This window comes from Delphinus delphis, chromosome 8 (genome assembly GCF_949987515.2).
Source record: "Delphinus delphis chromosome 8, mDelDel1.2, whole genome shotgun sequence".
In the NCBI taxonomy this organism is placed as follows: domain Eukaryota; kingdom Metazoa; phylum Chordata; class Mammalia; order Artiodactyla; family Delphinidae; genus Delphinus; species Delphinus delphis.
The window spans coordinates 109,418,039-109,443,709 of record NC_082690.1 but is presented as its reverse complement, the minus strand read 5'-3'; the positions used below and the strand labels follow the sequence as shown (position 1 = coordinate 109,443,709).

The 25,671-nt window shown below is 58.9% G+C and overlaps 1 protein-coding gene across 1 annotated transcript in view; it reads right to left on the bottom strand.

Moving 5' to 3' along the window:
- Positions 1–23,974, bottom strand: part of MOB2 (MOB kinase activator 2) — a 50,279-nt gene extending 26,305 nt beyond the window's left edge. The window contains exon 1 of the mRNA XM_060017576.1: positions 23,871–23,974. Coding sequence (XP_059873559.1) covers positions 23,871–23,887 — 17 coding nt within the window. The 5' untranslated portion in view covers positions 23,888–23,974. The remainder of the gene's footprint in view (positions 1–23,870) is intronic.
- Between the last annotated feature and the right edge of the window lie 1,697 nt (positions 23,975–25,671).

The following is a 25,671-nucleotide window of genomic DNA, read 5'->3' as shown; positions in this document are numbered from 1 at the left end:
CCGCAGGCACTCCAGCACCAACACTGGGAATCTCCCCCACCCAAAACACTAAAATCCAATCAAGAAACAGTCTTTCCTGAGAAAAACGTCAGAGAGAGATGGAAGAGGTCCACTGCACATGGAAGGGCTGTAGGAAGTTTCCAGAGAGGGAAGAACCCCAAGAGAGGTCAGGCTAGGAGCCCAGTGGAGGCGGAGAATGAGTTCCTGCCCACAGCCCCCCACCCGTGGGCCCCAGGCTGTCCCCTCACCACCGCCAGGAACGCCACTCGTCAGGGGTCCGGGGAGAACTCGCGGCGACTGTCAGAGCTGCAGACCTGAAGACGTCCACACGCCCCACATGAGCATAAGATGCGCTGAGCCAGCTGAGCAGCTTCACGGCATGCTTACAAACCTGGCAGCGCCTGGGTCACGGCACTCAGAAGGCCGTGAGGGTCAACGATCATCAAAGAGCTCCAGCCACCCTGCCGGGCTGGTGTCCTCCGTTGTCCACTTCCCACTGCGGCCATCAGGCCTGGTGAGGGCCTGGACCTGGGGGTTTTATATGGGAGAAACAAGGGGACGCAGTCGGTCACACAGGAGAAGGAGGAGACTCTTCCTCTGGACACCCGGCTCACCAAGGTCAAAGGGCAGCCGGCAGTCAAGCAGTCCCCATGGCATATTCGTCTCCGACTGGAGATCTGTTTTCTTCTCTAAATTAGAGGGAAGGCATCCGACGTGGGAGTGTCAGAAAGTCAGAGGAAAGCCGGAGCGAGATATGCTGCAGCCCAGACCTCAGATTCCTCCAGGGGAGGCCCGGCTGGCAGGAGGGCAGCGCTCAGGCCAGAGGAGCCGCAGGGAAGAGGCGCTCGCGGGACAGGGGTGCAGACGGCAGCGCCCACCACTGCAAGTTGGCGCCGCCACACAACAGAGTCTGCCCTGCAATCGAGAGAAGGAGCTGCCGCATGGCTGCCGGTGACCACAGAGCAGAGGCAGAACCGGTGCAGAAAGCAGAGGAGCGGCAGGAGGGCACGGGGAGGCAGTGCCTCGAAGGGAACGCCATTGCCCACGAGAATCCATCCTCATCGAGGGGCGCACTTCAACTCGGAGGACGCCGTGGAACGTAAATTACACCTCAACACCACTCATATTACTCACACACGCACGCTTTTCCAATGCAATCCCGTAACTTCGGAGACAAGAGCGGGGCTGATCGCTACCAAGACAGGCCTAGAGGATGTCCAGCCTGTGACCTGCGCCTGCCAGGTGAACACAAAGGTGTTCACAAAGGTGGTTGCCTGCGCCCAGGGTCCAGGTGACCGACGTCATCAGAACTCACTTCATGATGAAATACAGGATTATGGGTGAGCTTCCCTCCACTGGTCATGCCTTTTCCCAAAAAATGTCTTTAAAAAGTAAGCACTGCACGTAGGATGAGGAAGGACGGAAAGACGCTGGGGGAGCAACGTGGACACGCGTGTCTGCGAGCTGACAGCCACCCCAGGCACGGCACGCCGACCACACGGAGTTAGGTTTAATGTGGCGTGTCTAAAAACTGAAGCCAGGGATTATTAATTGGGAAAATTAAGAATACAGACATCCCTGACTTATGGTTCGAGTTGTGATTTTTTTGACTTGATGACAGTGCAAAGGGAAATCACGTTCAGTAGAAACTGTACTTGGAATTTGGCATTTTGACCTTTTCCCAGCAGTGAGACCGGGCAGCAGTGCAGCCCCCAGTCAGCCCGCAATCACAAGGGTGAACCTGACCCACAACCATTCTGGACCTACACAACCATCTGTTTTTCACTTTCAGTACAATATTCAATCAATTACACGAGACATTCAACACTTTATTATACGACAGGCTTTGTGTGAGATGACCTGGCCAACTGCAAGCTGATTTGTGTGTTCTGAGCACATTTAAGGGAGGCGAGGAGGTCAGGCGTATTGAATGCATTTTCAACTTCCAGTGTTTGCAACTTAGGGTGGGTTTGTCAGGATGTCGTTCCCATGGTAAGTTGAGGAGGTCTGTATAAGGACAGGCCCCAAACAAGACATAGGATTGGATCCAACGCCTCGGAAGTAACCTGAACCACCCTCAGGATTTTCTGAGTGGGTTCCTGACAGGGAGCCCGGAATGAAAGTCTCAGCCGGGGCTCTTCAGCTGCAGCCCCTCCCTGCACCCCCGGAGGTGACCAGCTCTGACCAGGTAGCTCCCCAGCCCTCTGCAGGGCTGCTGTCCCTCCCAAGGCCGAAGACCCCCTTCCTCTCCCTTCGGCACTGGGTCTCCTCAGAAGTTTCCTGAAAGGGGGCTGATGAGATGCACTATTTTTTTCAGAATTTACATGCAAGTTTTATTCTGTCCTCACGCAGGATTAACCGTTTGGCTGGTGTGAAATTAAGTCCATGTTGCAAGTCCTTTTCTGACAGTCTCTTGAAGATTATTTTTTAGTTTCCGGGTTGGAATTTTGTTCGGATTCCTGGTTTGTTTTGTTTTGTTCCTCTCTGTTCCTCTCTTCTGAAATCCTTTCTTTATCCCTTGTGCTCTGAAATGTCACAACCGTGTCCCCTGCTGTGGGAACAGGGAGCATTCACTGTGTGGGGCATGGGGTGAACTCACTTCCTGTGATTCTGGAAAATTTTTGAGTTGCTTAAAATTCCCTCTTTCTGTTTCCTGCTCTTTCTGGAATTCCCTTGTGGCCGCAGAGCCCCCTGCACTGATGCTCTAATGTCTTTACTCTTGCACTCCCGGTGTCCATACCTGACTTTTTGTTCTACTTGCTGGGAAATACACCCAAATTTTATCTCCTATCCCTTTACCAGGTTTTTCATTTGCTATCGCACCTCTAACCTGCAAGCGTTCTTTTCAATTCTCTGGATGTTCCTTCTTTGTACCAGTCAGTTCTTACCTGCCGGGGTTCTCCATGGTCTGTAAGTCTCTGAGGAAACTAACGACAGCCCCATTTTACTTGGTTGTTCAGAGTCTGCTCCCTCTTTTTCTTTAGGTTTTGGTCTCTGCCGTTCCTGTTCACACGTTCCACAAAACACCTGGTGGCCCTGGCCACCCACTCACACTTAAAGGTGGCACTGAAGTGCGCGGGCGGCACTCAGGGCATGTCACTGGGGGACCGTGTGCCTCCCTATAGCAGGTAGCACGGGTGCTGTCCGTCGGCTCCCCACTGTCAGCGTCTGCAGGTCTTTTCTCTTGGGCGGGTCAGACTCCAGGCACTCTTCTACCTGGAGAGTGGACTGCGGTTGCCAGGTCTTGGGGTCCAAGACTGGGCTGGGGAAGCTCATCACTGTGGTTGCGGGATGTCCTCAAGGCTTCACCTGCACGCTGGCGGCCCTGGTGCAGTGCTGGACTCGTGCTCTCCGGACAGTAACCCTCAGATTCAAGGTAGGTGGGAGGGAGCAGGGTGTCGAGCTGCTTCTCCTGCGCACCTCCAGACCTGCAACCGGCTCCTTCGGAGGCTCCGAGGTCCCACAGATCCGGAAGCCATCCTGAGGCTCCTCAGGAGAAACTTCCCAGCTCGCTCAGGTTCCAGCTTCCTCAAGCCTGCGTCCACTTGCTCACCAGCTTTCCAACTTCCTCCTCTGTCTGCTGTTTTCTCCCACCTCTGTTCCCGTGGGTCTCTGCCTTTCCAGAACCCTCAGCTCTCATTCCAGTGGGCCTGGGCAGGGGGTAGGTTCCACACACAAGTCCAGCCCAGCCTACTCAGGCATCAGGGCCAAGCGCCACACAGGATACTGGCAGGTGGCCCCCGGCTCCCCTTCCGTCAAGGGCCCCCTGGGCTCTCCCCTTCCTGACGGCCCCCACACTCAGCTACCAATTGATGCCCACACCTCCTGTGCCCGTCTGTGGGCAGGGCTTCCCACCCAGCTAAGGCAGATTCACAGAGGCAGGCCCTGCCCTGCCTGCGAGGCTGGCTGGCCTCATCTAGACAGTCTCCCGGCACAGCTCAGCCCCTGCCCAACCCCCCACCCCAGGCAGCACCTCAGGATAACCTCTCCCTTCATCCCCCACCTTCCGATGCCAGGGAGTCAGAAAACCCCTTGGGGGCTTCCCTGGTGGCGCAGTGGTTGAGAGTCTGCCTGCCAATGCAGGGGACACGGGTTCGAGCCTTGGTCTGGGAGGATCCCACATGCCGCGGAGCAACTGGGCCTGTGAGCCACAACTACTGAGCCTGTGCGTCTGGAGCTTGTGTTCCACAACAGGAGAGACCACGACAGTGAGAGGCCCACGTACCGCAGTGAGGAGTGGCCCCCGCTTACCGCAACTAGAGAAAGCCCACGCACAGAAACGAAGACCCAACACAGCCAAAAATAAATAAATAAATAAAATTTTAAAAAATTGAATCATATACTCACCTTTCTCTTTTAAAAAAATAAAATAAAATAAAGAAAACCCCTTGACCCAACACTGAGGGTGAGTTGCACCCTGTCCAAGGCCATGGGATATAACCCAAGTCCCAGCCCAAGGCTTCCAAACGGACACCACTGTCTCTGTGGAGAGGTGCCAGAGGTCAAGGACACAGGACATGTCTGTCGCCCACCGGACCCTCCACCCGGAGCCCGGCCAAGGCTGCTAACCCAGGCTCCTGCCTGCACAGGGAGGGCGCGGCACACGGGAGGCCTGCTCAAAAAGGGGGGCCCCCGGCGAGCCCCGGTGCACACGGCACCTCGCGTTTGTGGGACCGCACTGCCACCAGCCATACCCTATCCTCTCTCGAGATTCTGACACCCCTTGGAGAAGGCCTGTGTGTCTCAGAGAGGTCCCCACCCCCTCTGCTGGGGCCACAGGCAGAGTCCCTGGTCCTGGCAGTGCCCCTGTCCCAGGCCTCAGGCCATCATGGCAGAATGGCCAAGTAGAAAGTAAGCTCCGTGTGGGGTTGCTGTTTTCATGAGGACCCTGAGAAGTAAACACTTCACTCAAGGTCAGCGAGCAGCAAAATGCAGACCCTCCTCTTGGCGGCCCCTTAGAAAGGTGCTCAAACACAGCCAGACAGTGGCGGTGGGCCCAGAGCTGGGCCTCCCCAGAGCTCAGAGCTAAGCAAGGAACCAAACACGGGCACAAAATGGACACATTCCCCTGAGGTCCGTCACCCTGACGGGTGTCACCAGACGGAGTGGGCACAGGCTGTCTAGAATCCCTCAAACAAAATCCCAGCATGGGGCGGGGGAGCGGGAAGCAGGGTAAAATGAACAGGCCAGCGGCGGACCGCCTGAGACAACAAAACACCTGTTTCACCTTCCAGACACTCAGAGATTGAAACACTGAGGTCGCCCAGCATCGGAGGGGATGAGGCGGGGCGCCCCCCGCCCCCGCGCAGGTGGGAGTGGGAATCACGTGCAGGCCCGGGCGTCCGCCCGCAGCTCCCACCTTCCCAGGCGATCGGGCGGTTCCAGCCAAGCCCACCGGCCGCTGCCGGTCCGCCGTATGATACGGGCCACCCAGCGGACCGGCAGCAGCCAGCAGCCCGCGCGGACGTGAGGGGCGGCCGGCAGTAGGAGGGACCACTCAGTGCCCGTGCGCTCCAGCTCGCGCCTCTCCTCTCTCCCGGTGGCCAGTGGCCGCAAGCCCCGCCCCGGGCCCCAGGCGCCGCTGGCGGCCTCCGGCGCGCCCGGCGCGCCCTCTGGTGGACGCAGGAGCCACACGCGGGGAGAAAAAGCGGCGCTTTCAACCTGCGGAGCCCCCCTCTCTCCTCCAGCAAGTCCGGCAAGGTGCTCCACGTGCCCCTCACCGCCCCCCACCCCCGGCCCAGAGCCTGTGTTGGAGAGAGAGCCCAGGGCCGAGAGGTGGGTCGGTCCTCCTCCTGGGGGCCCCTAGACACAGCCCAGAGGCCTCGAGAGCAGGCTCGGTGGGCTCCAAGTAGAGAGGGGGGCCGTCACTTCCCGGCCTCGGGACGGGGCAGCTGCCCGACTCTGTGCCTCCTTCCGTCTGTGAAATGGCAGCTGCCCACCAGTCCAGCGTGTCCCCACTCGCAGAGCGTGGGGCTCGGGCCGGAGGCCGACTGGCTCCTGGGCACCCTGGGCCTGGCCAGGAGAGCACGGGAGCCTCGGGCACACGATGGAAGGGAGCATTTTCCAAATGAACGGAACTGACGCGGTGAGAGAAAGAAGAGCCCCGGCAAGCGTGTCTGCGGGTAGAAAAGTGAAATCGCCCCGCTGTGCAAAGACAAGACGCCAAGCCCAGCTGCTTCCAAGGTCTTACTACATCTGAGTGTGGCACCAGCTCCTGGCACCGGAGGGAAGTCCCTCTGCGCGAGAAGCACGGGAAGAAAAAGTCCCTTTCCCGGCAGTGAGCACAGCACGCGCACCTGAACAGCATCCCGAGACTGTGCCGAGCAGTTCACAGAGGAAAGCTCATAAAAGGTAATAAAAGACATCAAAACAGGCTCAGCCCCACTAAGAAGAAACACGGTGAGAGTGGACTGACACGTCACCCATCAAATGGAGGACCATAAAGGACGGACAGCGCCAGCCAGGGCAGGGCCTGGGCCACCCAGCAGGCAGCCGGTAACAGAAAGCGTGTGACAAGATGTAGCATCAAGGGAGGGCCCCCAACGGGCTTCCTACAAAACAAGTAGCGGGCTTCCCTGGTGGCGCAGTGGTTGAGAGTCCGCCTGCCGATGCAGGGGACACGGGTTCGTGCCCCGGTCCGGGAGGATCCCACATGCCGCGGAGCGGCTGGGCCCGTGAGCCATGGCTGCTGAGTCTGCGCGTCCGGAGCCTGTGCTCCGCAGCGGGAGAGGCCGCGACAGTGAGAGGCCCGCGTACCGCAAAAAAAAAAAAAAAAAAAGAGCTGCAGCTTCAGCTTTTCAAAAGACACAGAGAAAGGAAGCGAAAGACATGCACAGACTGGAATAAAATATTTGCAAACCACATATCTGATATAAACTGTGTCTTGACTTCTCATGGGTGGAACAGTTCTCAGAGCTTTCTGAGATACTCTTCCCAGGTTATAATCCTCAAATTTGGCTAAAATAAAAATTTCCAGTTCTTTCTTTAAAAAAAAAAAGAAAGGCAATTAGCGTGTCTGTTGGAACCTCTCAAAGAGCACCTCTCGAGGCTTCCCTGGTGGCGCAGTGGTTGAGAGTCCGCCTGCCGATGCAAGGGACATGGGTTCGTGCCCCGGTCCGGGAGGATCCCACATGCCGCGGAGCGGCTGGGCCCGTGAGCCATGGCCGCTGAGCCTGCGCGTCCGGAGCCTGTGCTCCGCAACGGGAGAGGCCACAACAGTGAGAGGCCCGCGTACCGCAAAAGAAAAAAAAACAAGTAGCAAAGAGAGATGGACCCACAACGGTGTTTATGACCACCTCACAGGAAACAACCACCTCAGGTAAACTATGATACACTCACACGGGTTACACTGGCACACAGCCTTCATCAGTGCGTCCACACCTCAGAAAGGTGAAGGCTCACACCTATTCTCTCCCTCTCACCCAATGAAGAGAAAATGAGACACAAAGTAAAGAAAAGTGAGTGCCCAGCTCTGACCTTGGAGGCGAGTGGGGACCACGCAAAGGCTGTGAGCTCTGAGAAGGGACGTTTCCTGGCTGGCACACAGAGAGGTCTGTGTCAGATGTCTCCTAGACCAAGCTCCCGGCCTGCCTATGGCCACTGTGAGAGCCTGGCATCACCTCTCTCCCATCACCTCTGTGGGCAGAGAATGGGCCATATGCGAGGATGGGCCCTCTGCGGGCCCAGAGGATGCTTGGAGCGCAAGAGGAAGTGGTCAGCTGTCCCACGGGGCCTTGCTCATCTGTCCGTCAGCTCTGATGGGGCTAAGGGTTTACTTCCCTCTCCCCAGAATCCCCAGTTACCCAGTGTGGGTAAGCGAGCGAGAGGGGGCAGGGTCGCAGTGTCCTGAGCTGCCATGGTGCCCACTACATGCCACGGTCCCCTTTACAAAGTGGCTGCTTTCATGCCCTCAGACCCCACTGGCTCACAAGAAGCTCTGCAGTGCTGGGTCCTTACAGCCACACGGGATACACAAGAAGGCAGCCTGGGGATCCCCTCTGACACCTGACCCAGGAACCTTGCGCTGGGTGTCCAGCTACTCGCCTCACAAGGTGCCTCGCAGGGGCTCCTCCAAGGCAGATGGCCAGGCAGACCTGTCTTGCCGGGCACTCTGGCCACGGGCAGGCTGGCGTGCAGGAAGGGCCCCGCCGCCTCTCTGGGATGCTAGCAAGAGGCCAGGAGACGCCAGCAGAGGGGGCTGAGATGCACGGGGCACCGGGCACCGCCCCCCCCCAGACCGGCCACAGGAGACCCTGGTTCACAGACCCAAGACCTCGCTGCCCTGCCTCCAAAGGGGTGGCCAGCAAGGGGAGCCGACAGAAGGAACAGAGGCTGGAGGGAGGCCAGAACACTGCGGTAGCACAGGAGACTGGGGACGGGGGGCCTTCCTGGGCGGCCTCCAGCCACCCCAGTGGAGGAGTGGATGAAGACAGACTGTGGCACGAAGAAGACACTGGACATGGAACAGAGGGAGAAGCTACAAGTGGGCCCAGCACATTCTGGAAATCTGGGAGGGGCACGCCACGGGCACTAGTGTGGGCCCCACCATGACACAGAGCAGATTTCTATCGGGAGGGCCACCAGAGCCCAGGTGTTCACGCGAGGTCTGATGGAAAAGGACACTGACTGGAGCAAAGCCTGTCCAGAAATCCCAGCGGATGCTGGCATCCCCGACATCACAACCAGGCAGAGGGGCTCTGGCATGACCGGCCAGCGACACGGAGCAAGGGCAAAGCCTGCAGACAGCAGTGGGGAGAGTGGGCCTTCTTTTTAGGCAACTTCAACTAACTACTCCAGAATCAGCAGAGATGAAAAGGAAGGGTCTTGCTGATTTTCATTAACAAAGGCTGCTTTCAAAATCCTTCAGTAAGAGACGTGGGCCATGCCAGTCACTCAGCCGACGCTTATCTGGGGCCCCTCTCGTTTTGCAGCTTCTCTGCCTCTGGCCCCAGAGGCAGCGGCCGGGCTTCTCCTGGCACCGTGTTCTCCCCCTTCTGTCCACACCGCCTGGCGCCTCAGGAGCTGAAGGTGCACGTGTGCCTCAACGTGAGTGGGGCTTCGGCCCACAGCTCGGGAAGGATGGAACCTAAACGTGTGCACGCTAAGTGTAAAAGGGTTAAAAGGAAAGACTATCTACGTAGGTCTGGTTGTCCAGTTACGTGAAGTCAGCAGAGATAGGCGACCCTGAGCCCTGGGCTGCCCCTCGCCCATGGCGATGAGCAGCGTGGCCGGGCCCCTTCCTCTGACCAGGGCGAGACCTGGGAGCTGTACGTTCGCGGAGCCTCTTGCCCATTTCTCTGTGATCTGACAGGGTCTGGATGTGCCTTCTGTCAGTGACGTGTGCACTATGTGTCCCCGGGTGGCCGGCCTTTTCCCTCTTGAAGGATCTATATATACATACACACGTACCATGTTTTCTTTATCCATTCATCCATCGATGGACACTTAGGTTATTTCCATACCTTGCAATCGTGAATAGTGCTGCAATGCATGTAGAAGTACAGAAATCTCTTCAAGGTGATGATTTCCTTCAGATACACTCCCAGAAGTGAGGCTGCTCATCATACAGTAATTCCATTTGCAGTTTCTTGAGGCGCCTCCATGCTGTTTTCCGCAGTGGCTGCACCAATTTACACTCCCACCAGCAGTGCACGAGGCTTCCCCTCTCTCTACAAGCACGCCAACTCTTGATGCCTCTTCTCTTTCTGACGATGGCCATTCTGACGGCTGTGAGGTAGTATCACTTTGTGGTTTTGATTTGCGTTTTCCTGATGACTGGCGATGTTGAGCATCTTTTCATATACCTCTTGGCCATCTGTGTCTCTTCTTTGGAGAAATGTCTATTTAGGCCTTTTGTACATTTTAGCTCCTTGGATATTTTGGATATTAACTTCTTATCACGTGTGGTTTGCCAATATTTTCTCCCATTCCCTAGGCTGTCTTTTCATTTGTTGATGGTCTCCTTTGCCATGCAGATGGTTTTAGTTTAATGTAGTCCCACTAGTTTATTTTTGCTTTTGTTGCCTTTACTTTTGGTGTCAGATGCAAAAAAAATCATCACAAAGACCAATGTCAACATACTGCCTATGTTTTCTTCTGTAAGTATTACGGTTTCAGGTCTTATGTTCAAATCTTTAATCCATTTTGAGTTCATTTTTGTGTGTGGCATAAGAAAGTGGTCCAGTTTAATTCTTTTCAATGTGGATGTCAAGTTTTCCCAGTACCGTTTATTAAAGAGACTGTCCTCTCCCCACTGTATATTCTTGGCTCCTTTGTTGTAAATTAGTTGACCATATACACATGGGTTCATTTCTGGGCTCTGTCTTCTGTTCCATTGATCATTATGTCTGTTCTTATGCTAATACCATACTGTTTTGATTACTGTAGCTTTATAATATAGTTTGAAATAACTGACGGTGATCCCTCCAATTTTGTTCTTCTCTCTCAAGATTGCTTTGGGGTCTTTTGTGGCTCCATACAAATTTTAGAATTATTTTTTATATTTCTGTGAAAAATGCCATTGGAATTTTGATAGTGATTACACTGAATCTGTAGCTTGTGCTTTGAGTAGTATGGACATTTTAACAATATTAATTCCTCCAATCCATGAACATAAAATATCTTTTATGTCTTCTTCAATTTCTTTCATCAATGTCTTACAGTTTTCAGCATACAGATCTTTCACCTGCTTAGTTTATTCATAAATATTTTACTCTTTTTGATGTTACTGCAAATGGGATCATTTTCTTAATTTCTCTTTCTAACAGACAGGCAAGCATCTTTAAGAAGATAGCTGGGAAGCTCCATCCTTGCCCCCATTTGTGACTGGGCCCTGAAGGTGGAGGTCAAATGTTCTAGGAGCCCATGGCCAGAAAGCCACACAGGAGTCAGGCAGGCAGACGGGAGGCTCTCCAGGCCGAGGAGGCAGCGTGAGCACAGGCCAGGGGTCTTGGCTGAAGAGGATACATCAGAGGCCTGAGCAGGCTGCAGTTCAACGGGCACCCATTGGTTGGGGGTCAGGGATGGAAGGAAATGGGGACTTCATCCCTTAGGCAAGGAAGTCCAGAGGGTCTTTTAAGCAGGAGTACAACACGGTCAGTACTCTGGTGGTTTGCAGAAGATCTGAGCCAAAGACAAAGACACGCTCCCCAACTCCACCCATGGGTGCCCAGGTCTAGAAGAGCCTGTGGCCCTGGAGCTGGGTCAGCCCAGGGAACCATGGGCCTGCCTGGAGGGAGCCCAGTGAAGTTGTGACCCTCATGTGGTCACACCACCCACAACTGGCTTCTGAATCAGGCCCTGCAGCCAGGACCGTGGGGTGTGTGAGCAGTCAGGCTCTAGGACCAGGCGCACAGGCCAAACAGTGCAGTCTCCACCGCAGACCCTCCAAACGTCATTTTAGGGGACATTTTATTGTTTTTGTTAGAAACCAAGTGACCCGGACTTCTGGGAAAGAGATGAGAGATGGAAAAGCACAGTGCAGTGGTGCCTGTGAACTGCTCCTGGCAGGTACACCCAGCTCCCGGAGGCCAGCAGGGGCCCGTGATTACCACTGCTCTCCCATCTGCTGTGTGACCAGGAGGATCCTGTGACCCCCAACTACAGCGAATCAGCAGAAAGCTGGGGACATCTGCAGGTGCAGTGTCCTGATCCTACACCTGAACTATCAGAGCCGACTCAAAGACCAGTGACCTGTGGTCCCATAGTTCCCCGGGCTCTGGGAAGAGTCACAGGGTGGGGCAGCTCCCTCACTACACCCCCACCCCACCGTCCAGTCCCATGGCCTCCCTCCCCTGGGGACAGCCAGCCCAAGCCCAGCACCGTCATCGTCCCCCTGTAGCGCCACAGGCGCTGATTCCTGAAGGTCCACGTATGCTGTGGAAGCACAGCTGTGTGCCCAGCCCTGACATCCCCCCACCATGGGTAAACGCAGGGCGAGGGCACCATGGAGACGCAGCCACCATGTCCCTCACAGCAGTGCCTGTTCCCACCACACAGTCACCGCGGCAGGCACGAGAGGAACAGACACCAGGACACCGCCACCCGCCAGCGAGGTGCCAAGGCCCCCACACACGGGGATCGCCTGAGGCTTGGAGACCTGACACAGCAGCCAAGGTCACACAGCTGGTGGTGGACGGGGGACCGGAGGCCAGTCTGTGAGATGGCAGAGGCAGTGTCTCTGACCACCACATGCACTGCCACCAACACCGGCCCTCGGCCAGCCCTGTCCCCACGGGTCCTGCCTGTGCTGATGGGAGCAGGGAGGACCCGCACGCAGGAGGAGGTGGACCCAAGGCAGGGCGGATACCGACAGCAGACCCCTCGGGCCCCTGCCACTCCAACCCCACGCCCCCGGCACACAGCAGAGCTGCTCCACCCAGAAAACGACCACACAGGTCGCACGGAGCACACGTGCAGCCCAGGGAGGTCTCCAGCTGGGAGGTAAACTGGAATCGCCCCAGTCCCCGAGCGGAGCAGAGAAGGGAGGGCTTCCGGGGGGCACAGACCTGCTTCCAGGTCGGCGCCATGCACGTCCCCCCAACCCCGTGCTGTGTGGACGGCCACGGGGGGCCCCGGTGGGGCGAGGCAGGGAGGGACTCCAGCTTGGTGTCTGGGCAGGCCCTGGATCTTGCGTGAATGGGACATGAGCTCCACTGACGCCCCCAGGGGCACAGGCTCCACCATCAGGGTGGCGGCGCTGCGCCCTGGCGTGGAGCCATCTCAGGAGAGAGGGGACATCTGCCATGAACACCAGGCCCCACTGCTGTCCTGGTGACAGTTCAGACTTAGGGGCCGGCAAACCACCAACGCTCCCACCTACAACCACAGGTCCCATGAGGAGGTGACACACAAGAAAAAAACAAAGCACCCCAAGAGGAAGCACAGCTACCCCCCAACCCCGCCACGGCTTCACACGAGCAAGGATGTACGGATCGTTCCTGCCTCGTGGGGCTGACAATCACGCATCCTTAAAACCCAGCTGGCGCTTCCCTGGTGGCGCAGTGGTTAAAAGTCCGCCTGCCAATGCAGGGGATGCGGGTTCGTGCCCCAGTCCGGGAAGATCCCACATGCCGCGGAGCGGCTGGGCCCGTGAGCCATGGTCGCTGAGCCTGCGCGTCCGGAGCCTGTGCTCCGCAACGGAAGAGGCCACGGCGGTGAGAGGCCCGTGTACCGCAAAAAAAAAAAAAAAAAAAAAAAAAAAAAAAAAACCCAGATGCACTAGGCTGGCCTGGGAGGAAGTGCATGAAAGCCAGCAAGGTCATGACAAGAGGACACATTTATTTTCACATGAATTATAAATGCCGGGAGCTCCTGACAGAACTCAGCTGAGCCCTGCACTTCTTCGGCCAAAAAGGTAGGAGGCCTTCCAGCAGGAACACGAGAATGTACTAGAAAACAAGGGTTTTTATCACAAGGCATTTCTCAGTCTCTGCTGCACTGCCCACGTCCAGAGAAGCGCCGGGGTCTCACTCGGACAGCGCAGAGCAGATGTGGGGCGGTGCAGCGCTCTGCAAACAGCACCCCGAGACCCAGGGCCCGCTGCAGGTGGCAACCCAGACCCAATCCGACGCCCTGCTTCGGAGGCAGGGAGCAGACCGGGCAGGGAGGCAGCAAGGACAGCCTGCGTGATGACGGGCGCGACCCGCGAGACCACCAACGCATGCCCTCGGTGCTTTTAACGCTCTGTGGGGCATGAGCACGTCTGCGTCCCTGAAGCTAGTAAACCTGACCGCGGTCACAAGAACACCTGCCACACAGCAGGCATCTCCCAGAAAACACATCCCAGCCAAAACCAGTCTGCAGGGCAGGGGCTGGGAGCCCCCTCCCCTGATCCGGGTGCCCGGGCTCAGAAAGCAATCGTGACCCCAAGATCACCTGACCTGCAGACGGCACACAGAGTGGGTGCTCAGCCCTCCTCGCCGGCACCCCCTCCTGGGACCGGACCCTGCAGGGCTGATGCCCCGCGGCCAGCTGCCCACAGCCTGGCTCGGGGTGCCCTGGTGCCTGCCTGCCTGCTCCCGTGCCGAGGGAGCGAAGCTACCTGTGGGTCTGGGAGGGAAGACGAACACCCCAAAAGGGAAGCACCTGCCACATGTTTCGTCGGGCGAGCAGGGCACAGGACCCTCGGCCAACAGAAAACACTCCTCTCGTGGCAGGGAGTGAGCCCTGTCCTGCGAAAAAGCCGCGGCCCCAGCGGTCCCCAGTGCACACCCCGTGTCGGTGATTCTCAGGAAGATGGGCAGGCTCAGCCCTGCACGCCCGCTGAAGCCCCTCCGGCCCCTGGATGCCACGCAGCTCATCCAGGACACAGAAGGAAAGTCACCAAGCGTGACCCGCCCCACACTCTCAGCAAGAAGTTCCTCTGAGAGGACGCCAGCCCTGCGGGGAGGAGTGAAAGGCAGGGCAGCCCAGGGGGGGGATCCAAGGCCTGGATTTTCTTCTTGTGACTCCTTTTCTGTTCATTCATCACCTTCAACAGCTAAGAGAGAACAAGGGCAGTGGGACTGGGAAGAGGGTGGTGCGGGTGGGTGTTCCGCAGGGTCGGCGACGCCAGGCTGCAGCTGCTCGCTCGCTTGGGACGGCTCAGCCCTGAACTCCTGCCGTGCAGAGCTCCCGAGAGGGGCCTGGGGGCATCCCAAGCTCACCTGGGCTTCTTGGAGGACGACACTGCTCCAAGCTCTCCGTGTCACCCCTGCGCCCACCGCCTGCCATCTTCTCCATGGCCTCGGGAACCACACACGGCCCCGACCAGCAAGGGCCTCCTGAACACGTCGTGATGGCAGCACGGATGGAATGTCTTTCCCGACAGAATCAACTAAATGGCGCGCACAGTCCCCATGCTTGTGTGTGTGTGTGCACGTGTGTGGGCTCACACGCGGCCAGGAAGGAAAAGGGCAGGGCGCACAAGCTCTTGTCTGTCCCTACGGCCCTGCCCAGGCCGCAGCCCAGAGGCGCACACACAGGTCCCGGGGCTCTCCTGGCCCAGACACACGCACATGCAACTCGCTGTCCCACTGCTCACTCGGGCCTCCTGCTGCACAGACAGCGCCGACCCGTCTGGGTTCCCTGGTCAGGTTCCCAGCACAGCTGCACCTACCGTCCCCTCATCTGCCAGCAGAACGCATGCCCAAGGGAAGCACAGCTAGCCGGGAGGGGCCGGTGAGACAGCCCCCCCTGACTAGGTTCTAGCAACTCCCAGTTCCTCTCTCTGCTCTTAGCTGTCTCTCTAAGAACAAGTTCTATCATCTTAATACTTGGGATTTAATACCGTTAAAGTAAAAGGACTCACCCCAGTCATAAGAAGCTAGACCACTGAGCACTACGGAAGCACGCACGGCCCGCGCACACGAGCAGCTCCCGCCCCAGCCCTCCCGCGAGGAGACGCAGACTGACCGGCAGCCTTCCTCAACTGCACTGCAGGATGCCGGCAGCACCCCGGCCCCCACCCACTAGGGGCAGCAGCAATGCCCCACCACACCTCCAGGCCCTGCCCAGCGTCCCTGGAAGGTGAGACCACTCCAGGTGGAGACCCACTGGCAGGCAGCCCGCTCGTGGGGAGGGCAACGGGAGGGTCCCTCACCTGACGTAGGGACCAGGTCCCGAGCTGCCAACGCACCAGGCCCTGGAGCCAAAAGTGGGCACGAGTCAGCACTGGCCCTTCACGGGCACAGCCCGGTAGGCGAGGAAAGCAACTCAGTGCCGCCAGGCTCAGTGTCTCTGGGTCCCTTCGCGGCATCAACGCGGGGCCACAGGAAACAGTCTGAGAAGAGAACTCAACGCCTCAGGTCCCCCTCTCTGAGCAGCCAGAGACTCAGTTTCCAGCTGACGACACCCCGAAAGCGCTGTCTTCCCCCGCCCGCCGAGGCCAGCAGAGTGCAGGGGCCGAGTGCCCGCTACGCCCACCTCTCCTCCGGTCCCGACCAGCACTAATGCACATGGGGACATATGAAGAACGCCAACCTCGCCTGTCCTCACTGGCGGCCCCCCAGCCTGTGTCAGGGGCCTCTGGATCGTGTGGGACCGTGCCCTCCACCCGCCGCGGCAAGGAAACTGGCTCCCTCCCACTCCTACGGGGCATGGGTGGCAGGGTGAGGGACCTTGTGAAGGCCACGAGCTGGGTCCTCCTGTCCACCCCACTCAACACGCCTCCGCTTGCAGCCCCCCGCAGCTGTCAGGAAGGCCCCGCCGAGATAAAGCTGCGGCGGTGGGGGCGCCCGGCTGTCTCCCCTCCGCCTGCTGGGCTGGGGGGACCCCACTCAGTAAACATCACGTCCCGGCACCTCCGTCCCCCTCCCTGCCCGGGGGCCACTGGGCCAGCGTCTCCGTCCATTGAATCAGAAGAGTCCTTGTAAACCAGTCACGGGGCTGTTTTGATGAGCAGCCAAGGAAGCCAAGCCGGGTTAAGCGGCCACAGGGGTGCAGGGAAAGGGCCCGGCAGGGAGCGCTGCCCCGACGCCAGGCCTGACCCAAACCACCGAAGAGCACGGAGGGCTCTGAGCGGGCGGTGAAGCCCCTGTCATAAGGGTTCCACGTTTTCCTTCCACTCAGAAGCCTTGGCTGAGGCGGTGAGGGCCAGGGTGGGGGCAGCCCCACGCCTCCAGACACTCTTCCTCCTCGAGGGTGTCCCCCGGGCCACGCTGAGGACCTGCTCGGGCCGTGACACCTGCCGAGCCAGCATGGAAGTAGGGGAGGAGGAGTCCACACTCAGCTGGAGAACCCAGCGTGGAGGCCTCCTCTGCAGCCCCCGGCGCGCCCCGAGAACGCCCTCCCCGTGGGAGACAGGGCCCAGCATCACTTCTGAGAAGCCTGCAGGAAGAGTCTCTGCCCGGGGGTCTGCGGCTCCCATCAGCCTGCAGGCTGGCAGGAAGAGGCAGGCAGCCCCACCCCGTGGAATAAAAACGCCACCGCCCAGAGGCCTATTTGTTTTGGAAGCGTCTCACTAAGGAGCAGCTGGGACAGGTGATAACCGCTTCCTCTATGCCCCTCTGCAACCCTCAGTCCTGAGGAACCCGGGGAACAGGCCAGAGGGGCCTGTCACGACCAGAGCTGGACCGCACCAACAAGGGGATACGAGTGTGGGATCTGAGGACAGAGCTGCTGGAGAGCCAGCCTGGCAGGCCAGGCCTGCGCCCTCTGCACATGGCCCTCTAGCAGCCCGGGACAGACTCTCAGTGCAGAAGGCGTGGACCGACAGCGGTCGCCACAGCACCTTCCACCTTCCATACCGAGCTTCGCCATCTCGGCGGGAGGGGAGACGCGAGGGGTGGCCAGGGAGCTCCCGCAGCACCTGGGGGGCGGGAGAGCGGACCGGGTGAGCCAGTTCAGGCCGCGCCCTTCCCGCCACCCCGGGATCAGCCCCAGAGCGACACTCAGCACTGGCACCTGGCGGGGGAAGGGGTGTGTGGCACGACCAGGGGACCGGGAGCGGGCAGGTTACAGATGGAAGGCGCCATCGGCAGGGAACGGGGTCAAGCGGCCTCCAGGGCGCCAAGCCCCTGACCCCTCGACCCCCCGCCTTCCACACAAGTCACCCCGAGAGCCAGACCTACTGCATAAGCCTGGGCTGCGGGGCTAAGGGCAGCCATGCATCGGGACACAGGGCTGGGTCCTTGCCACAGCAGCACTCCAATGGCAGGGCAGAGGTGACAGTGACAAGGCGGCCTGGGGGCCGCAGGGTGCGGAGCCCTTGCACTCACTTTTCATGCAGGCACTGCCTTGCCAGGTAAGCCCCACCTCACTCTGAGGGAACAGAGGGCCTTCTCCACGGTGGACACCTCATAAAATCCCACCACCACCCGCTGGGAAGGTTACTGCTACGCCCATTTCACAGACAATGAAACTGAGGCTTGGGGAGGTAAAACAGGATGACTCGTGAAGCTGTAGTCGGGGTTCAAACCCAAACCATCCAGCCCCCGAGCCCTGTTCCCATCTCTCACCTCCCCAGGTCTCAGCTCAAACGGCACCTTTTCCAAGACGCTCCAGAAGCCCTACTAAAATGGCTCTCGAGCACCCACCCACCGGCTTCCACCCTGCTTCCCGGCATGGCCAGGATCCCTCCGTGGGAGCTCTGCGCCCCCGTGCGGCATCATCCCAGGACACACATGCCAACCACTGCAGGGAGGACGCACGCATATTCCACCGCAGGTGACCGTGCAAAGGAAACTTCTTCAAAGAGAAGAAAACCAGGTGACGAGGAGAACATGGCCACAGCCCAAAGCCACACGGCTCCGCTCAAACAGGACCACGGGTCACACGTGGCCCAGTCACCCACCAACGACCTCCTTGTCTTCTCCTTAAGTATCCGCATTCTATCCTTCGGTTCCAACTGTTCCTAGTCCCATGTCCCCAGGCTCCATCCCATAGAACAGCCCTGCACACCACCGGGGGTACCCGGGCCGGGAGAAATCCTGTGCAGAAAGAAAAACAAACACGAGGAAGACAAAGAACGGCAGGCCCTCCAGCCAAGTCAGCTGGGAACAGCCCGCGCCACCGCCTCTTCCGGACACGGCCACTGCTGGCGGGGGACACGCACAGAAGTCACCGTTGGGCACTGAGACCAGCTCCCAGACCAGCCTGCGGGGCCGACGCGCCCAACACAGGCACGGAGGGTGCCCCGCCGAGCACACCTATGCCTGGGCTCGGCCTCCCTCCCAGGCCACGTAGGCCCGTCCCTGACAAAATCAAGAACGTGTGCTTGGGTGCGTCTAAGTTTCCAGGACCACAGCAAGGACAATGTGGGACAGGCTGGGACAGTGAGAACATCGACACAGAGGCAGCCTCCAGCGCCCACTCGAGCGAACCCCTCCCAGGCCACCATGAGCTCTGGACAACAAGTCCAGCAGCCAGCGCCCCAGTGCCGCCCGGCTTTCCCAGCATCCTGAGAAGAGGCCTCGGTGAGCCCAGTAGACAGTGACGCCTGGGGGTGAGAAGCCAGGACGGAGGCTGGAACAGGGCACTGCGGCTGCCCCGGGCCCTGCCCACCCCGCAGAGCCTCCCTGCGGTGCTCAGGTGGGTCCCCGGGGACACTTGTGCAGGGTTCCCTGCAGACACCCCAAGCAGGAGGACAAATGAGAAATGACGCGTTGCCAAGGGTGTTCAGGCACGTGGGGCTCATTCTGCAAGGGCTCCCTAGCCCCAGGCGAGCACTGCCACACACCCAGGCCACAGTGACTGCCTGCCTGGAAAGCAGCTGCTCCTGCGTGTGCCCTGCAACCACAGGTTCCGGGGCCCACTGGCCGCAGTTTTTCTCCTCGTGCCTCTATGCCTTTGCACGTGCCGTTCCTCCTTCCTGGGCCACGACCTTTCCTCCTTTCTGCTTGGAAAACTCCTGTGCACCCTCCCGAGCCGCCCTCCCGGCCCGCCCTCTGCCGCCACATCATTTGCTCCTGTTGCCCAGCCTGACAGAGCGCGGACTGTCTTCTCCGGCGGCGACACTGATCCTGAGCTCGGGGTCTGGCCCAGGACAGACGGTGAACGCAGTCGGGACTGGAGGTCTCGCGGCAGGAAGTGGTCCGGCTCACGTCTGGAAGAGGCTGGGTCACAGCAGCATCCTTCAGGATCAGCAAAAAGCAGGAACAATCCAGGTGTCCGTGGAGAGGCAACACATGCCTATCTCCACACCACGGAATACCATTTGGCCACAGAAAGGACAGCTGACACCAGCAACACCACCGACGAACTTTCACAACATTAAGCTAAGTGAACTGGCCACAGAAGACCACGTGATGTGATTCCTTTCCATTTCCACACGAAATGCCCAGAATAGGCAAATCTGTAGAGATGGAAAGTAAATCAGTGATTGCCTAGGGTCAGGGAGGGAACGGGGCACGCTGATTGCCTAGGGGCAGGGAGGGGACGGGGCACGCTGATTGCCTAGGGGCAGGGAGGGAACGGGGCACCCTGAACATGAGATTTCTTTCGGGGGTGAGGTGAACATTCTCAAACTAAACTGTGGTGATGGTCAACTCTGTAATTTTACTAAAAATTACTTAATTGTACGCTTAAAGCAAGTAAACTTTATGGTAGGTAAATTATACCTCAAGGAGACTGTTAAAAAAAACCCCAAACCCTAGAGAATCGAGCAAGCTCAGCCTGGGTGCCCTCATACGGGATTTGACTGCCAGCCACCGCAACACCCTCCCCAGAGGCCAAGTGCCAAGGGAAAGTCATCAACACCCGGTTCAAATGCCCGCAGAGGTGGCATCCACGGGGTTGGATCCCCTTCACCTGAGTGCAAGATTCCTGCCGGCAGACCCATCAGGCCCGAAAGCCCCCGACCGCATAGCACACCCTGGGCGCTGCCCGAGAGCGCCAACTCCACCGCCCTGTGGAGTGAATCGCCAGGCCGGGAGGCCTGTCTCCTCTGGCCAGAGCCAGGAAGCCCTACCCTGCGCCTCACCCCACCTCAATCTGCCGCCGGGTAGGAAAGGAGGTGCTGACGTCAAGGCCCAAGCGGCCCCAGCAAGGGGCTCGCAGGGTGTGGGCTGGGCTAGAGGGCGCGGGCGGGCAGGTCCCTGCAAACTTCACCCCGTAGGCCCCCACCAGTCAGGAGCAGAGGAAGTGTGTTTCCTCTTCTATATTCCCAGATGCTGGCTGGGAAGCTTCTGGACCCAGCTTTGTCGGGTAAAATGTAAACCACACGCCTATCGTCCACTCACAGATGGCTGCCGCTGCCAGCTGAGGACAGGACAAAAGTTCTCTCCACACTCCCACACTCTGCGCTGCCCCAGCTCATGCAGCTTCTGCTCTGGGCAAGGGTGCCACCCTGTCAGCTGCTGTCCAGAATGGGTAGAGCCAAGGACCCCAGAGGTGACCTACACAAGAAGTGCAACCCTTTTCAAGTTGGAAATTACTTTTGTAAAAAAAGAGGAAAAAAATTACCACACACCTTGGCGCTCAATGCCAAGCAGAGGAAACATACAGTAAGACGACGGATGCGAGCTGCTCGTCGCAAAACTCTCCTGCAGGTGAGCGCCAGCGAAGTCCAGCAGCAAGTCGTAACATGCTGGCTTTCTTTCTAGCTTCCCTGAGCAGGTTTCCTGCAGGCCTCCCTTTCCTCACACACGGCAGGGAGAGCTGAAGATAAGGCTGCCAGCATTACTCAGCTAGGCCCTTTCAGTGACAGGGAAGGTGTGGTCTCACTCGAACATCTGTAACCCACTCTTCTGGTCATACAGTGATCAGAAGACGAGGAGGAGGACGCACCGTTTGCCTACAGCTGAGTCCATACTTTGTCCCCGTGATGGACAAATGCAGAGAAACTGCTTCTCAAAAGAACAAAAAACATTAAAAACATGAGAACTCTATTCCAAACAAACCGGTTGACACGGAATGATGTGAATTAATAAAAATATCAAGAAACAGTAAAAAAAAAATCACACATCTCCTCAATTCTTCCAGGCTGAAACCTGGCTAAAGGATTAACTGAAGTCCTAGCATTAAGCATGTAAAGGGCGTCGGGCAGGAGCCAGGCCCTTCACGAGCCGCCGGGTGGCTCTCCTCACAAGAGGGGCCAGGTGGAGTGGCAGGTGGACCAGAGTGGGAGAGCTGGGGTCTCTGCCGCTCACTCCCTCTGCAGCTGTGAAGTCCAGGCCTCTGCATCCTCATACTTCACAGCAGATGCTCAGTAAACTTGTGGGAGGGACAGAGGGCCACCCGGGCCCTCCCAGCTCTAGCATACTCAGACACCACCCTGGAAACATGCTCTCGAGAAGATCAGAACTTGACTACTGAGATTGTTCCACTTTTTTTTTTTTTAAGGGGGGCGGTTCATAGTTAAGGAAATGTTAAAGAATTCATGATTCACCAAGTCTGATATGCAATCCACCAAGTTTAAAAACACATGCACGAAGATAAGCAAACTCCATCCTAACCCCTTTCTGGAGATCTCTAGTTCCCTTTCAGAACTGCCTACTGCCTACTTTACATCCAGTCGGCTCCTTCCCTCCCCAGAGACCACAGAAGCAGCAGCTCCAAGCCTGTCCCTTTCAAAGCTGTCTTCCTCCAACACTGGGCCCGGCCTCCCCCCCACAGGGAGGTAAGTGCTCCGCTGATCTTACCCAGACAGTCCTGACAAGCGCCTGGAGAACCAGACCCTTCTAAGCCTAGCTGTGGTAAACTTCTGGTTGTTCACAATGATGACAATACAGTCCATAAAGCACAGACCTCAGGCAGTTAAAAAAACGGACTGCTGGTCAGTTTCCAGGCACAGAGTGCCTGCTTCTTATGGGCATGAGCACATAATAACCACACACAGACAAAATACAATCAGCTGCCCCCTCGGCAGCCCAGCTGATCGGGCTGGTCCCTCCGACCCTAAGCCCTGCTAACTCAACTCAGCCAATCAACAGCCTACTCCCCTGAAACCGGCTCACGGGAGGCCAGGCAGCCTCCAAAGCAGTCGCTCCTGATAAACATAGAAAGCAAGCATCTATGGCTCAAATTAAAGCAAACACAGCTGCCTGCCCTCGACTCTTGGTGCCCGTGGGTTACGAAGGCCTCCTACAAGCATCTCTCCTTACTCACAGTAACCAGCATCCACCAATGCCAGGCACTGTGGTAAAGGCTTTAGTGGACCCTTCCACAACACCATGCTGCAAGGACCATGACTTCCACCCTACAGATGACTTTTTAAAAGCAGGTCTGGAGAATTAGTAACCACCTAGAGTCACACTGCTAACAAGCAGTGGGGCTGCGACGGCAGTGCTGCCTCTGCAAGAAGCCAGGTGAGCGGCCCTGCCCCGCGGCTAGCCGCCTGCATCACCCACATGCCACGCTCAGCCCTGCACTCTGGCTCCACGTCTACCCCGTCACACTCAGCAACTCTTTGGCCTCTTTATTCACCCTTCACGCTGTCTGGTCTCCCCCTTCACTAAACTCCACCCAACCTGCCAGGAAGGGTGGGTCTCATTCATGTCCCTGACTACGCCGACAGCACCCTCCACTCTGCCTACACCCCGAAAGGGCCTGACAGACACTGACACGAAACGTACATCGGACCTTTCACCTCCCTTCCCGGACTTCAGTGTCTAGACAAGCCCTTCCACCGGCCGAGGCCAAGCACACAGCAACCGCTCCCTCACTCCCACCCCAAGCTCCCGGAGTAACTAACCTAACTCCAGAGGGGTGCTATACAAACCAGAGCTGGGCACAGGTCGGATGGCGGACCACGTTACTGGGTGAAAAGTGCCAGCCCCTCGCGATCCTCAAAAAGTAAAAAATAAAAAGAGAAAGAACAGGAAAAAAATGATGTTTTTAGGGAGAATAACTTATTGAAGACGACGTGACGTTCTATACGTTTATCTAACTTCCAGCAAGCCCAACACACACGCCGACGAGAGGGAGAGCCCAGCCCAGGCTCCGGTGCTGATGCTTCCTTCCTACCCCGCCCTGCGGCAGCCGCCCGCGGAGACGCCGATCGCACCCCGGCCCCGCCGACCTCGCCCCGGCGGACGCTGGCAGAGTTGGGTTGTTTTGCTTCTTTTCCCTCGTTTTTCAAGGGGTTGTTCTCTGCCGGCGTCAAAGTTACCTCTTCCCAAAGCAAGTTCAACGCGGCGACCGGCGAGAGCAGCCTCCGTCCGACCTCCCCCGCCGCCCGACAGCCAGAGGCGAGGTGTGGCCGCCTGCCCGGGGTCGGCTCCCGGGACGCGACACGCCGCGCGGGCGCCGACTGCAGGCCGGACGCGGCCCCGCTCCCGGCCCGGCCCCGACCCCGCTCCAGGGAGCCCCGGCCCCGCGCCCAACCCGGGGACGCCCCTCGCCGGCCCGGCCCGCGCCGCCCGGCCCGCCGCCCTTGACCGGTGCAGCCCGCGGCGCGCCCCGCGGCCCGGCCCGCCAGCCTCGCCACCCCGCCGCCCCGCCGCCCGACTCACCCCATGAGCCAGTCCATGGCTGCGCGGGGACCGCCGCGCCCGCCGCCCGACTCTCTCGGCCCTCAGCTCGCGGCGGCGGCGGCCGGAAGTAAACACTCGCTCGCTCACTCCCACACGCGCGCCGCGGGCGCCACCGGAAGTGACGTGAGCGCGCTGCCTGCTGGGAAACGTAGTCCGGGCCGCCCCTGTCGCCCCCCCCCCCCCCCCCACAGCCCTGTCCCCCACCCACCTACTGGAGCCTGCGCGGGGATGTCCCCTGACACCCCGGTATGTCCCCTCACACCCCAGGATGTCCCCACACAAGCCGCTGTCCCCTCACACCCCGGGATGTCCCCTCACACCCCACTGTCCCCTCACACCCTGGATGTCTCCCCACGTCCGGGATGTCCCCTCCCATCTCGCTGTCTCCCTGCTCCCCATACTGCCCCCTACGCCCTGGCCGCCCCATGTCGCCAGAACGCCGCAGCCCCTCCCCCCTCCTCGGGTCGCCTCGGCCACTGGCTTCTCTCCAGGCTCAGTAAGCTTCGCATGTCAGGCTGAGCCGTCAGCTGGCAGCAGGGGAAGTTTTCGGGGACAGGACCGGCACGGTGTTGGGCGCTCCCGGCTCGGCCAAGGGAGCGAGACCCTCTGAGCCCCGCGCCCTCGCATCCCGGCGGCCTTTCCCGTGACCTGAGCCCCACTCTCTGCCCGTCCCGGCGGCGGAGACCAGCCCGCGACACCCCTCCATCCATCCTCCTGGCAGCCATGGGGCCCTGGACGCGGGGACAGTCAACGAGACAAACAGAGGTCTGTGGGGCGGCTCCTTCCCCAAGGAAGGAGAGAGCCTGGGGCAGGCGCTGGGCTTTGGCTGCCCTACAGGGCAGATGCCTGGAGGGACGGGTGCCTGTCCAGGGACCACATCGGTGGTGGAAGCCGCTGGCTGAGATCAAGAATGGAGGAGACGGTGCTTGGGACACATGGGACGCTTGGGACGGATGACACGCTGCGTCCCCACCCCACCCCCGCCCCCCGCCCAGTGCCGCTGCCCTCGGCCCTGGTCCCGCCCCACCCTACGGCCCCACCTGAGTCTCATCAGCTGCTGCCCCCTGTGCGGAGGTTGCCTCTCTCCCTCTGGTGCCTTGCTGATCATGAAACTTGTGGGGGAAAATTGCGCACCTGACCACCAGCCACCTGAGAAGAAATAATGAGGAATGACAGAGGGACGAGGGGAAGTCCTGTCGCATGTCCCATCTCAGGGAGGAAAAGCACGCAGATATGGGCCAGGGCCTTCGTCTCCACAGCTGGACAAGTGGCCAGGGTAGTTAGGACTTTGCCTGTGGCCGGCCATCTGCAGGTTGCATCTCTACCTAGGACAGCGACCCAGACCATTCTTCCCCGAGGAGTATGAGCCCCTGGGGACCCTGCCTGCATCCGGCTGCTGTAATCTTCCCTAAACTGTTACCCGAGCTTCGGGCCACCCCCCAGGTTGCATCCATCTTCCTGCCCCGCGACCCGCCCCCCCCCAGCCCCCCATCCCACATCCCCGCGGTAGCCTGGGCCTCGGGTCCCTGCTCTTCCACTTACTGGCTGGGTGACTTGGAGAAATTGTTTAATGTCCCTGTGACTCAAGTTCTTTATTAGTGGAACGGCAATAATAGTGCCCTAAGAAACTTCATAAGGTCACAGGTGTAGGCTGAAGATGGGGAAGCAGGGAGTTATGACTCAGCGTATTGGGAGTGTGATCCCCGTGCGCAGGCTGCTTACCTGTGCTGAAGGTCCATCCCCCTTCCCCCGATGGTGGTTTACCGCTGGGTACACTCCA